This window comes from Crocodylus siamensis, chromosome 3, assembly GCF_052110815.1.
Source record: "Crocodylus siamensis isolate JL-2025a chromosome 3, ASM5211081v1, whole genome shotgun sequence".
Taxonomy (NCBI): domain Eukaryota; kingdom Metazoa; phylum Chordata; order Crocodylia; family Crocodylidae; genus Crocodylus; species Crocodylus siamensis.
Genome location: NC_143397.1, coordinates 161,843,328 through 161,858,513, shown reverse-complemented (window position 1 = coordinate 161,858,513; position 15,186 = coordinate 161,843,328). Strand labels below are relative to the sequence as shown.

Here is a 15,186-nt window from a genome sequence, read left to right as displayed (position 1 = left end):
CCTCAGAGAATTAGAGTAGTGCTTTTTAAATCATAAAAGGGAAAGCTCCCCACCCCCATTGCATTCACAGAAAAGACTTCATTTCAGGTCTGCCTAATATAAATTCCAGAACTGCACCTGAAATAGCAATTTCTATCAGTGTAGGAAGGGAAAGGAAAATAAATAAAAGATTCACCTTTTGGGCCTGAGTAGAGAATCTTGCCCATGCTATGACTCAGAAAAGTTTTAAAACACCAAATGACTAAGTGTTTTCCTAAGAAAAATTTTACACCAAGAATACTAGCTTAGTGTTCATAATGTATCACACCCAAAATGTACAAGTCATTTTGTGCCATGAAGTGTGTTTTATGGCACTGTGTATCTTGTTTGGCTGTAAAGCATGATCATGTTTTCTGTGTGACATAATGGCTTTATAGTGTGCCTCCTCTAGGCCTTGAGAGGGCCACCTCCCATCCCCCTCATTGTGTCCAAATGAATGTTTCTCAGGTAGTCTGGGTGGGGGCTTGAGCCAAGAAGAAATATATTTAGTATCCCAAAATTGAGCCTGGCCCTTGTTGCTGCTGACAGGTGCTCAGCAGAAAGGTTACACCTACAAATACAACAAAGACATTATAAATTATGTATCTTAATCTACAATGTGAAAACATTTTGCTTCCTAGAATCAGTTGCCCACATGTTTAAATTAATTATACATGCAAAACATCTTACTGGTATTCTAAAACTACGGGTTAAATATGTGTTTCTTGAGAAGTTTTACTACTAATAATAATTTGACATTCTTTTTGACAATAATAAAACTGGCAAACCTTGAAGGAATGAGAAAATAGGAGAGCATATAGAGAGAGAGAGACTCAAAGAAAAATGTGTTCAGACACTTTCCCTTCCTCTTGTTTTACACTAGGTACACTTTCTGTTCCTTAAGTCTATACATGAGATTTGAAGAAAGAATTAAGGTAGGATGAAGGCTTGATATGCAGTCCTCTAGGAAATCAGTTGTTGAGTGATCAGTGCTTTATATGAGGTTGAAACAGGATGGCAATTCTGTTCTTGACACACAGATCAAGTAATATTGTTCAGTCACATTATTTCCTTTCCAAACACCCCACAGATTAGTAAGTCTAAACACAGCTTGGAAATATTAGTTGCTATCACTTTGACTATAGAAGAGTCTCCTAAGGGTACATAAAAGAAATATATTTAGATCAGTATAACCAAGGTTAGGGTGATATAAATGACCAATTGTGCAGGCATTCGTAGGTCTTAAATCATCCAAAATGGCATGCCAAATCTGTTTACTTCAGGAAGTGAACTAACTTTAATTCAGATTGGGTTAACTGAAACTAAAATAGGTTAACCTGGCCTGGCTTGCATGGGCACATTCAGACAAGGGCACACATGCCTCTCGCCCCATCTCAAACCCCTTTGAGATAGGGCAAGAGGCACATGCAGGAACAAAAAAATGAGGTCTGAAGAAACTGGAGTTTAAAAAAGCGGGACAGGGCACGGTCCTGAACCATGCCCTGAGGCAACCAAAGGCTGGGTCCTCCACAGACGCTCTGGCTGCCAGAGTGTCTCTGTGGTTGGCCCTCTCCCTGGTGCTGAAGCATGCAGCCTGCCAAGCAGTGTGCTTCAGCACCAGTGCTCCAGTAAGGGGTAAGTAAAGGGTTGGGGGAGCTGGAGAAGGGGGGAGGGGACTATGGGGAGGGACCCCTGTTGGCCATGCCCTCTCCCCCAGCCCCCCAGCCCTGCTCACCCCAGCCCCTGCCCCCTCCCCCAGAATCCCCATAGGATAAAAAAACCTCCAACCCTGACACTTATTGGCAGTCCAGCTGCCGTCTATATCACTGGAGCCTTGCCTGCACAAAGCAGGGCAGGGGGATGGCCCCAGGCAGCTTGACCTGGGCCCTCCTGCCCCCCCAATGCCCTGTGCTGCCCGGGGGGGGGGCTTTGCCAGGAGCTCCTGGAGCCCCCCCAGCTCCTGCTTCTAGGGTAAATAGAGGCTTTTTTCCACCATTTTTTTTGAGTGAAGGTGGCTGGGGCTCAGGGGGGCAGCCACGGTGGCTTGGGAGTGCAAGTGGGGGATGGGGCTAGGTAGGGCAGCCATTGGAGGGGCTGGGGTGGGGCATGTGGGTCTTGTAAGGGTAGTAGCCCCTGTGGGGGACATTTGACCCCTTTTGGGGGGGCTGTAGCCCTTGTGTGGGGGCTGAATCCCCTATTGGGGGTCATAGCCCCTATGGAGGGCAGCAAAATATATATTCATGTTTCCAATAGAAGACACCAGAATTCCTTCTATAAAGTCCAGTGGCAGGACCCTCCCTGCTCAGAGCTGGCACCCTGGATCCAGCTGGCTGTGGCTGACCTCCTGGACAAATGGGGCTAGGAGTACATACTTTGACAGTTCAAAGCAGGCCACCACACCTAGAACATCTTCCAGGCGATAGCTGATGAGGTGGCTGGGCAGGGGGTACACATGGCAGTAGTGCTGCACAGAGGCCAACTCTGCAGCCACAGCCCACTGGCAGCTGGCCCAGAGGGGCAGATGCCTCTACTGGCTGTGCAGTTCCCATCCGAGTCTGGCAGGTGCACAGCAGGTCACAGCCAGGCAGCAGCCTCCACTGCCAGACTGCTGCAGTGGGTAGAGGGTGCAGGGAACTCTCAGGGTTCTGTCAGCAGTCCGGTTGGCACAAATATCCCCAGGTACCAATTGTCTGAGCCCCAGAAGCTCCTTAGAGCAAGTAGCCCTGAGCTACTTGCCAGGGCACCTTTTTGTACTGCTGGGGACAGGACAGGTGCTGGCCCCAGGCTCTAGCTCCCCCTGGCTGCAGATCTGGGAGGATCTAGGCAGGGTTATTTTTCCCCAAGGAGCACAATTTGCTCCACAACAAAGTGCATGTCCAAGCATGAGCACTGAGGCAAAAAGCCCTGGTTCAAATTTGCAGTGCTTCTATTTGAGCTGCTGCAAGCGCATGTGCTTGCATGTTTGGATGCACCTCATGTGTTCACAACACAGCCCTCAGGATGGACAAGACCAGCCACTCATTCCAGCCCTAGGGCTGTGCTCTTTTAACCTCCCCAATTCCTCCATTTTCACCTGGCAGCTCCCCAAACCTGCAAACTCCCCCCCACTTGACTGATTTACTTTTGGCTGATGAACTCCTGCATATAGCAGAACCCAACTCAGGTTTAGCTGGTTCAGAATAAGCTGCCTAACCTGAGTCATACCCTAAGATCAATCAAAGTTATAGAATCTGGAAAAGTGATAGAGATACTTTTGTTCACACTAAATAGTACCGAATGTAGTCCATAAATATTTCCAAGTATTCAGAATCTGGCTGTCAGTGGACCTGGCACAACATTCCTAAAACTACCCCATGAAGAATAGATAAGGGTATTACATACAAAGAAAAGGAAAGTTGTCTCCAAAAATAGTAAAATTCCCTTAGGTAAATGGCTTCTGGCTTTATGAGGGTGATACCTTCCTATGTAGGGAGCTACAGAGCTCTCCCATTTTCTTAGTTGTCAGCCTCTGCACCTACAGAGCTTGTATTCACTAAGCATCTCCCACATTTTTATAAATGTATCACAAACCCCAGATTAGGAGTTAGGCAAGAGAGAATGCATCCTTCATCTTTCCTGTTGAAGCTTTAATATTGGACAGAAAGGATGAGGAGCAAGCTGCTGACCGTTCAGTGTTACTCCATCTGGTCCACCAAGGCATGCACAACTTTGAGGCCCAGTGACTTGATAATGAGGCAGAATGGTGGCAGAGGAAGGAGAAGGAGATTAACCCAGGGCTGTGCATCCCACTCCCCCACACAACAACATGCCCCCATTTCTGAATAATGTGTGTATCCAGAATCAGTCTCGTCAGTTCACCTGAGGATCCCTCAAGCCTGACAGATATCATCCTTGATGCTGAGGGACTGCTGATGATAGCAGCTGAGCAGAAAGAAAAGCAGGAGTCAGAGTGCCAATAGGAGAGCAAGCAAGAAATAAACCAATTTGGAGGTACTCTCCTGGCTCTGTACTGTGGGCTATCACCATATCATAGATAGATTATTTCTATGCCAGATGTTCAGTACCATTATTGTATAACTAAAACTTCAGTCTAACAGAGGAATCCATTTTAAAAAAGTAAATTATTTCTGTCTTGGAGCCAGTAAATCCTTGCAACTATAGAAATCCATAATCCCAATTTAAATCCATAATCCCGAAATATCTTTCCAAAGAATTGGATTTTTCTAGATACCCTAATTTATCTTATATTAAAATAAATGTCTCTGGGATAACATTACATAAAACTTCCTATAGTAGTTTTACTCATGCAGTTAAATGACTATGAAATATATATCTGCAGCCACTTGCTACGAATACACAGGGAAGGAAGAAAGGAAGGGAGAAAGAATTCTATCCCAGTTCTTTTTTTCCATGTTGTTTTCTGTTTTATGCTGTCGATCTTTCTTAGTTCTTTTCTTTTTTTGTTTGATTTGCTTGTTTTGTTGTACAGAAATACAGATACATACAACTTCATATCAAAGATGAAGTTCTTTTCATCCCCTTTCATCCAGATTTTCAGTTACAGCATTGGTTACCATTATGCAAAAAGACAAGGAGCATATCGTCTATCATCATGAAAGTTCAAAATCAAAGTTTATTTTTATATACAACAAAGAAGAAATCCTCCATCAGAAAAATGGGATTGTGACAAACACACACATTTTGGGTTTCCTTTGTACAAAGAAAATGGAGCTAAAAAGGAAGATAATTGGAAGACCTTTAAAAAATTGAACCAAAAAATGAACACAATCTATTAAAGAAAATCTATTGGTTGACTGTGCTTTAATATTTCAAAAGTTTATAGATAAAAGGTATTCTTTCTCTGACAGCAATCGTTGTTTGGGCTGTCATCACCTAAGTCAGCAATTTCATCACTTCACAGCACATGCATCATTAAAAAAGCATGCAGAAGGGAGGGTGGGAAAAACGGATGAACTGCTAAATAAAGAAAAAACTCAGAGATATATCTACTCTTTCCAAATAAGATTCTAGGTCATTTCACTCTTACTAGATTTTTGTTCTTTTAAGATATTATATGAATTTGAGGATCTTGACCACATTCCCAGAAAAAAAAGGAAATTAACTAAAGCTGACTTATAGTTTTTTAACTCAAGTCCAACATCCAGTTCCATATGCATCCCCTTGTCTTAAAGCATGAATGCCATAGAAGCCAAATAAAAGACTGATAAAGAAAGCAAGAAAAATACTTTATGTTATTTTTTCAGCAAGATTGCTGTTTCATCTGAAACCCATAGTCTAATCTGGCTTTTTGAATATATTAATAGATGACTTTGCTTTCAAGATCAAGGATGATCAGTCATTTTTCAAACCTCAGTAAGCATAATTTTATGAATAAAATGTTTCTTGCTAGACTGTATTGATGACACTTAACTATTCTGTATTATCCTTACCCTGAGAGAGAGAAACATTCATTTGAAGTTCAGTTTTTTAATTGCTAAAGAGATTATAAAGTCTTGGGCAATTCCAGAAATAAGCACTTAACACTGAAAAGAACATATCAGCCTCCTACAAACATTGAATTAGAATTCAGTATGTTGTCACATACCTTTATATGATGCACAGAATAAAGATAAAAATCTTTTATATGGTTAGATAGCCAGAACTATTTTCATAATGCCATGATTAAAAAAAGAAAAGATGCTAATGAAAAAGACAATATGAAAATAATTGTAAGAACCCATATGCTGGCTTCAATGTATATTGGAACTCCTTTGATATCAATTTTTTATATATTCAGAGGAACACAGTGTTTATAACTAAGGATCTGATTCAAAGTGTGATAAATTAAATTGAAGGAAAGTATCTATCAACTGATATGAATGAGGCTTAATGCCATATTTGGCAAAGCAGAGACAAAAGTCTGTGCAAGGTGTGAATACTTATTAAAGAATGCAAATTAAGTTAAGATACAGGCTAAAAGACATGTGCAATGGAGGTGGCAAATGCTGGAAAATTTAGCCTTAATTATTTGTTCAGATAGAAAATCCATTTCAGTGTCTGCCTTTAGACTATATTTAATCAAATCTGAGGCAAGGTTTTTTACCCTCATTCAACATGGGGAAAAATAAATCTCATCTTGGATTTGAGTACCAGCTGCGGCATGTACTGCTTTGTCTCCAGCTCTTGCTCTGACCCTGACAAAGGGAAGACCACATGAGGGGTAAATGGAGGAAAAGAGCTGGTTGTGAAGCTGCTGTGGCTCCATATATGGCTCTGACGTAGGGCCAGGGCTGAAGTTGCCACCACCACTGGTGTCTGGTTGGTCAGGGGCTGGTGTCACTGTGTGCTCAGTGTCCTGGTCTAAAGCCAGAGATAAAGACTCCACACACGGTAAACTGCAGTGGAGAATTAGGAGATGGGGGGGATAACTGGCCAGGGAGCAGGCTCTGGGGGAGTCAGGCTGTTGGAGAAGCAAGGGGGAAAGTGTATGGGGAGGGCAAGCATCATGGAGGGCAAGTGGAAGAGACAGGTGGTAGAGGCACAAGAGGCAGAGAAACAAGTGCCAGGAGGGGACCAGTGGCAGGAGGCAGGCTGCCTGCCTTTATACCACTGTTTTCCCCATTGCTTTCCCTCTGAGGCTGCTTTATCCACCTCAGCAGTGGGGAGGGGGGAAATTTCAAAACAACCATTCAATAATTTGATTCTACATATGTAACATTAATAACACATTTATAGTTTTCCATGTATAGGCTGTAATTATTGGGGGGTCATCTTGAATTCAAAGTCATCTGAGATTTAGGTAAATATGATATTTTTTATGGTCTATATATTTGTTCCCCAACAATTGAACTCCCAGTCCTCCTGAAACCTCTAAAATACTCAAGGTAATCCATATTTATGAAACAGAAAAGTAATGCTGAGAAACCAGTTTCAATAATCTGCATTCCAGTTGAAAATGTCCATTGGGTGTTAATGCTCTCAGGTTCAATTTTGTATTTAGAAAGTGTATTTACCAACACTGAGGTTTACAAACTTATATAGGGACTAGGAAAATCTTTTAAAATGTGTGCACCGATAAAATTCTAAGTGTCTCAAAATGCCATTGAGTTCCTAAATTATGGTGAATTCACATAATGTGCCTTTTTTGGATCTACATAAGTTCAACTTCAAAATATCTACCGAGCTCATCATTAGTGCATGTGTATAAATGGCTGTCATGGACCTGGGGTTTTATTGTAATAATTTTTTTTAAATGTGTTCATGTTGTTGACAATGTTGTATGTCTCAATCTACCCAGAAAGCTAGTACATGGGGAAATAATTGATTAAAGAGACAGTGAAGCTGGTTGTCTAGGGGTAGGTGGACCTTAAGCATCAAGACAAACTTGTATAGTTGTGTTGACTACAGACCCTTGGTCTCTCTCTAACTAACAGCTACCACTAAACTGAGGGATTATCTCCCAACTCTCAACTCTTGTAAATTAGGGAGTGTTTCTAAGTTACAACTGTTATCTCTCCAGGTATGAGCGACTTCACTGATTTTGTGCAATAGGAAATGTAGATCATGTCTATTGGTAATGGGGTCACTACTCACAAATACCTGTTCACCCACTTAGGACTACAGAATGATGTCCTATGTTCAGCTAGACCAGTTCCTCACATGAAAGAGCCCAAGCTCCAACACTGCTAGTAAAGATCATTTTTATACAGTATTTAGAATGTGTCATCTGGAATGAGAAAATTCCACCAAGATACTGCTGTTTAGTTCTCTGACTTAACATGTACCAGGAAACAAGAAGTATCTGCTTGGGAAGAGTAAGCAGCTGCTCAGGGTCAGCAACACTGGGACAGCTGCGTGGGTGCCCAGACAGCTAGTGTGGGATCCTGCATGACATTGTCCTCCCCACCCAGGCCCATGATCACACATGTCTGGATACTTGTACCTTCTGTCTGTGGCCCCAACTGGAGCTAGGAGGATACTGGGAACCTTGTGATGCTGTGGGGCATGGTGGAGGAGAAGGTTCTGTGCCAGTTTAAGTGGGCTGGGTGCTCCAACATTTATGAGACACTGTTAGGCTGGCTGCAGGAGTGGGGGCACGACCTGTCAGCTCAGCAGTGCCACATAAAAGTCAAGGTCTTGTAGGCACAGTGGCTCACTGTGACTGACCACAGTCATCGGTCCAGCCATGACCACAAGACCATGCCTTTATGTGGCAACTGACCAACATTCTGGTGCCCCAGGACCCAAGCCACAGCCATGCAAGTTACACCAGTGCACACAGCCTGTCTCAGCCCCCACCTTGGCCTGGCATCATCAGTGACATCACTGGAGGAAGGACCTTTGCATGTGCAGTGCCTTGTCCCACCCAGATCCACGGCTGAAGTTTTCACCAGCAGCTTGGGGAGCCCTGGCCAGTGCCTGCCTCACCAGTTGCACAGCCCCAGGGCCAGAAACAAATGGCAGCTGGCCATGACACCACTGGCTACCAGCAGCATCACCTTATCCCTGGGGAGCCCCCAACTGGGCACCTGGTGATACAGAAATTGCAATGGTCCTGGGCATACACTATGATATAGTCAATCAGGAGTCATTGTTTTCAGTGGGGGGTGCATCTATAATGTCTTACATTTTTTACTTTATTAGAATAAGGAGTTTATGATGATGAGATCATGTTCTGACCACTTGTGCAGGAGAAGATTTCCATTTGAATTAACTTTTTGCAGTCCTTCCTTTTCAGGTTTTCCTTTCCATAGCTCAAAGTCCCCACCCACCCTAGCACTGAAATTTCCAAGAATATATATATGACTTTTATTGTGATAGTTGACAGGACTTGGACAAGTTTAGACTAGAATTCTTTGGTTTTATCATCTGCATCAAGGGTTGGCACATACTTTCTGATGACTGTTGCATGTTGTCTGTTACTCAGTTGAACATGAAGTCATAAGACATTCCAGCCAGACATTGTGGCATCTGAATAACAACCTTGGTCTTGATAGCAAAACCAACAGCAGAGATGTGTCTGTCTTTATTGCCTTTTGCTTTCCAAAAAAAGGGTCCCACAGGAGTGCGGGGTGGCCTTCCACATGCTCAGCAGTGAACACAGAAGTACTTCTGGTCCACTTCCGGGTCTACAGGGGACTGTGCTTCCCCCCACCCCACACTCCCCTGGCTTGGCCCAAGGAGACCCTGGGTGCCCCCCTCAGACCCAGGAGGTACCAGTCACTGAACTGGGGGCACATGTAGAGGGGGACCCAACATGCTCCCCAGTGGACCTGGAAGTGGACCAGAAGTGCTTCTGGCTCACTGCCACTTCCAGGTCTGCAGCTGAGTGCACTGGGGAGCCCCCCACACTGCTGTGGGACACTCCATGCACCCCAGCATCACAGCTTTCACAAGCCCCTGCTATCTATGGGTACGTAGAAAAAACATTCAAAGCTGTCTCTATGTCCAAATCACCAAATCTGTCCAAATTGATTCAGGGGGTTCCAATTTGATTTGGATAGATTAAAGGGTCCTCTGATTCAATTTGGATTCAGAGATTCAGCCACCGAATTGGGCCAAATCTCCACCAAATTGAATCAGGGACCAAAGCTTTGCACAGCCCTAGTAAATATTATTGAGACAGCATAAGAAAGAAAAGTAAAGCATGTACAAAGAAATATGTTTTTTCCTTGAAAAAGTTCATAATTGACTATATATAAAGTAAATAAATTGAACTATAATAGATAATTACATCTTATATTTAAAATTAATATCTGCAAGAGTCAATAGGACAGTACAATTAATTATTTTAAAATCCCATTTCCAATATTATTGTTTAATTTGCCTCACTACCTTTACTGTTAAATTAATCATAAAGCACATTGGGCACCATTTTTTGAAAGAATCTGTAAGAACAATTCCTACCTATGTCCACTCTGAACAGTCTTGAAAAGCTGAAGTGTTCTTAAACTATTAATAACACATATATATTTGGTCATTATGAGACAGAGTACTTATCAGTATTAACATTTTACAGTCCAAAGTACTATCAATTAGGATGAAATTCTTCATGATCATAAAGATTGAAATATGCTATATTTTACTTTGACACGGTTATGTAGTTATGCTAAAGTGTGTTATAATAATTACTCTTTCTGCTGGTTACTTCATGAAATTGTATTTAACTTTGTCCTTTGATTATTTGGTAAGTTAGATCAAAAGTGAATACATTTGAAATCAATTTCTCTTATCTGCCATTTGAAATGTAACCTTTTATAGACCTCTCTCAATGAAATATTTTTGGCACATAATTAATGGCTATGTATCATATGCTACTATTTAAAAAGCTATTTATTCTACAGAAGGTTAGGAACCTGCACACATTATGAAGTTTCCTATATAGATATCAGTAAAATTTGCTAAAAATAGAAACATGGCTACTGTGAAGTGTGTGTGAGTGAGGGAGGGAGGGAGGGAGGTATAATTATTTTGGGCTCCTGTCTGACTCCCTTCCTTGTAGAATGTGTAGTGTATGCAGGCCAGACCCTTCCCCACTGCATGCATATCCTGGGCATCTTGGCTATCTCCTGCTAAACTGCCCAGCTTCCCAGAGCAGAGGTAGGAACCAAAAGTTGTAGGAAAAAGGAGCCCAGAGACCCCAGCTGCCACTGAACATTGAGTGGAGTAGCAGCCAGACAGGATTCTATAAGCCACATATCTACCCAGGACACCCATTGGAGGACATTGGCTCTAGCAGTGTTAATATTATGTGGTGCCCATGACCCTTTAGAAGAGTTTAATGGCTCCTAGCTGAGGATCGCTGTCCATTTTTTTTCATTTATACAGAAGACCAACAAGATGGGAAATGCTCCTTTAAAACAAGCGCAAGATTTTACTGATAGAGTTTTCTATTAATCTTTTCCCGTAAGAGGAAGAGCACGCAGGCTGAAGACTCATGTAGGAGAAGAGTGTGAGCCATGTTGATCTGTTGTGAAAACAGAAGCCAAGTAAGGCAGATCCAGAAACCTTCCATTAGAAATCTTTTGGGCTGATGCTGCCTCTTCCTTTTACTGGACTTTACAGTGACTTCACTGGAATTGTATATGGATCTAGGTGTTTATGTCACAGTCACAAAGTATGAAATCCACATGCTTTGCACTAACTAGAAGTACTAACTCCTCCTAATCTACTTAAGTATACTAATCAGAAGAGATAGAATGCCCTCTTGCTCCTTTCATAAGTCAATATCACCAGCTTTACTCCATTTATTCAGATAACATTTCTTCTAGTTCTTGATTACTTTGTTCTTTTCATAAGATACAAAATCTTTTACAAGAACAAAGTCACTTATTTTTTTCTTCATTTTAAAAAGTATATGTTTATGTATAGAGTAAGGAAATGAATATTCTTCCCAATCCTCATATCCCTGGGGTCATGTTTTGTGCCTTTATTGACTCAAAATGTAGACACAGTGATTGCACTTTTTTTTAAATTCTGGTATCTGACATCAGAATGGGAGTGCTGTTCCTTTAGGATTTTTGGAAGCAGTTCAGTCTCTACTGGGGAATCTGACATTCAATACTTAACAGCAGAAAATCATTGATAGCAGGTGGGATCAGTCAAGTGAGAAAAAGGAGAGTGATTTGGCCTAATCTATATTGTCTGAACTTTTGATTGCTCCTGTTCCTGGAAACAATTTTTTCTGCCTCCCATTTTGAATCCATGCCTCTATCTAGACTGCTTAACTGTGGAACAACTTTCTCTACAAAATTAAAGACCTGCAGACTTTCTAAAGATAGCCTGCAGGTGTGCAGCTTTTGCAATGGCAGGAACAAGGTCAAAGTACCCAAAAGGGATATGCTAATGAACTGTAGTGGGTTATAGTTGTCAGAATTGCTTTATTAGTTCACTGCAGGGAATATATTTTTGGTGTCAATTTCCAGTTAAATTGTGTCCACACTATCTGTTCTTGTGGATTTTTGCAAGGGCAGTTAATACGATGATTTATTTTTCATGGTAATACAGATGATTAGGAAGAGGAGAAAAGCATCTGAAAAAAATTGTAAACTTTAGGCTTATGTAAACGTATCCTGATTATCCTTTGTACTTAGTGTGGTCAGTATAGTGGCATTAAAATTAATCTTAAAGTTTTATAATGCATTACAAAAGATAAGATAATGCATGAATATCAGGTGGATAGTTTTACCGGATACATTATTTACACTCAGAGTTTCATAAACTTTTATTTACAGACCACAGGTTTAAAAGGTGGTGCTTCTTCCATAGTAGGCTACAAAAAAATGACCTTGTTTTGAAAGTTGTGGGAAGGGGTTCTGTATATAGGCTAGATAAATTATGAAAAGTGAACTTTTTAACAAAACCATTCCAATTATCTTTCAGGATTCCTCTTTAAAAAACAACTGTCAATCTTTAACTGAAATGTGCATGTACATGAAACTCTTTAGTTGTTTTTTTGTAGCTTAGTAATATTGCTTTTGAGATATGAGAGAGCATTTATTTAAGACTCTTCATCTGTCCAGCTGTGTGAGAATCTACACTGATGGGGTACAGCCTTACTTAGCTAAAACATTAAATCATATTCTTTTTAAATATTTCTTCTTCTCCATTTGTGCTAGAGAGACACCAAACTCTTCCACATACCTCTTAAGATTGTGTAATCAATGAACCCCTCTTTATTTTCACTTTTTATCATAAGTTCTGGCCAAGACAAATTATAGTATAGTTACTGAATTATTATGTTTCCAATAAAATATGAAACATGAAATCAGGAATTTAGCATTATAAAGGAAGCTTTAACGTGGTATAGTTTAAGCACACAAAACATCATTAATTGCCTTAAATAAATCTTGCTCAATATCCTGAAAGCTTATGAAGTAGTTAATGTTATTTTCCTTTCCAGATCACTCATTGGAGTTCAACCCATGCCGACAGTGTCTGAAAATCATTGTAATGTGAATAGTATGAGAACACATATCAAGTAAATTGTTTTTCTTGGTTCCGTTCTTAGCAGACAATTACCACATTAAAAGCCATGATCAATTAGTAGTAATTAGAATGATTTTTTCCCTGAATGTTTAACAGAGATGTCAGCATCTAAATGGAGATAAGGATTGAACTATTCTTTCCTTTTATCTATGACCCAATATGTTAGTGACATGTTACTCCAGAGGAATAATGTGGGATTATAGGTACCACAAATATTCAAAGGATCCAGGAAAATTCTCCTGGGTTTGTTTTCCTGCTAGAAATGTAGCCCTGTGGGGCCAGGCCAACTCTCAGGATCTCAATATTGTGCTGTTAGACAGGAGGGTGTGACACAATTGCACATATACAAACATATAAATCAATTGGTGCATACACACACACACACACACACACACACACACACTCTACCAGCTCAAGCACATACACATCCAAACCAGCACATGCATAGCTATCACCAATTCAAGCACATACACTATACACCCCAAAAGTTAGACACAGATCATTAATTCATATATCATGCACACAATGCCACATATACACACACACACTCACACACACACATACATACACACACACACTCACCAGTTCACACACGTACAACCCACTTACACATACACACAAGTAAGTTCCTAACTTGAATGGGACAGTGTGTATGTGTGTTGTCAAGCTGGAGTTGGTAAACCAAGCTCACGGTGTCACGGTGGGGCGGCCGGGTGGTGGCAATTGGGCACGGAACAGGTGGGATTAGCGGCGGCAGAGTTCTGAGAGGCACAGAGGCATGTGGTTTTCAAACAAGGGTGATTTATTCAACTTACGCTTTGAGGCGTAGGTACTGATGTTCTTCAGTTACAGTGAATAACGAAATGAGAACAACAACAACGGGGATCTGTTGGCCCACAGGGTTCCGGAGTGAGCCCTTGCTTTCTAGCCAAAGTTAGGTGTGGCTGCCCACTCCTTAAGTCCCAGGGCTGGTCAACAGCTCATAGGTGGGGAGAACAAACAAACAAAACTGTAACATGGTGAACGATGAAATGAGATGTGATGCCAGTCTGAAAGGGACGATCGAGGTTGAGGTCAATGAAGAGCGGTGCCGGAATCGAATGCCAGGTACGGTGGGACAGATGGATGGTCGAGGATGAAGGCCAAGGTCGGAAGCTGTGGAATCAAGGTAAGTTTGGTTTGAGAGTCCGTTAATCAGTATCAAAGTCGTAGTCGTAGCCGGTGCCAGTTAGATCGAGAGCCAAAAGATCAATAGGATAAGCACAGAATGAATCGGAAGAACCGCAATGGAGGAGACCGATAGGCCGCAGAGCCTAACTGAGGGACAGTCCCTGAGAACCAGCCTCTGTCCTCAGTTGAATGGATCTCCCCCCGAGGGAGGGGCCCTGAGACATTTTATAGCAGCCCTATAGCCAATCAGGTTGCTTGGCTGAGAGAAATTTCTAGCGGTATTACTTCATTCCAATTGTACACTGGGCATGCTCTGTGTAGCAACTGAGCCTGCACAGGGCTGAAAGTGGGTCAGGGCTGATTGACAGCTCTTAAGGTCACCCAGGGGGCACATACTGGGTCTGTTTCTATGGCTCATGCTCATACAATTCCTTAACTCCTGTAGTGTCAGCAGTCAAATGAAAATTTACCATGACATGTGTGATTTGGGTACTTGGGAAGGTTCAGGTGAGAGAGAGAGAGAGTTAAAGTGTAGGGAGTGAAAGTTGCCAGAACCAGGATTAGAATCGGAGGACTACAGAGAAGTTGACTGAGAAACTGAGGCTTGGGTTTACTTAAGGTAGTTTGGGGCTGGAAACCAAGGCAGACAGCTGAGCTATTGGGGGGGCAGGTAAGTGGTGGCAAGGAGGAGACAGCCAGGAAAGAAACTGAGGCAGAAACCTGGTTGCTCAGAGAGGAGCTCAGGACAGGTGTTGGAGATGAGATTGAAGCAGGGCCAAATCATAGTAAAGCAAAACCCAACTTAGGAGTCCAAATAACAGTTTCATTATTACACAGACAACACGCTACACAGCCCCATGAAGTTATTGGTTCACACACACACACACACACTCACACAAGCATTCATAATGGCAGCAGGAGAAAGAGACTGACCCTAGTGACAGGAGGCATGCCCAAGCAAGGGTCAGCCCCTAGCATACTAGCGTAAGTGTTCCATGCAGGGATGTGCAG

General features: G+C 42.0%; 1 protein-coding gene across 1 annotated transcript in view; it reads left to right on the top strand.

Annotated features, from left to right (window-relative positions):
• Nucleotides 1-4,634, top strand: part of LOC149869051 (uncharacterized) — an 83,855-nt gene extending 79,221 nt beyond the window's left edge. The window contains 1 exon segment of the mRNA XM_090037689.1: nt 4,508-4,634. Coding sequence (XP_089893815.1) covers nt 4,508-4,634 — 127 coding nt within the window.
• The last annotated feature ends 10,552 nt before the right edge of the window (nt 4,635-15,186 follow it).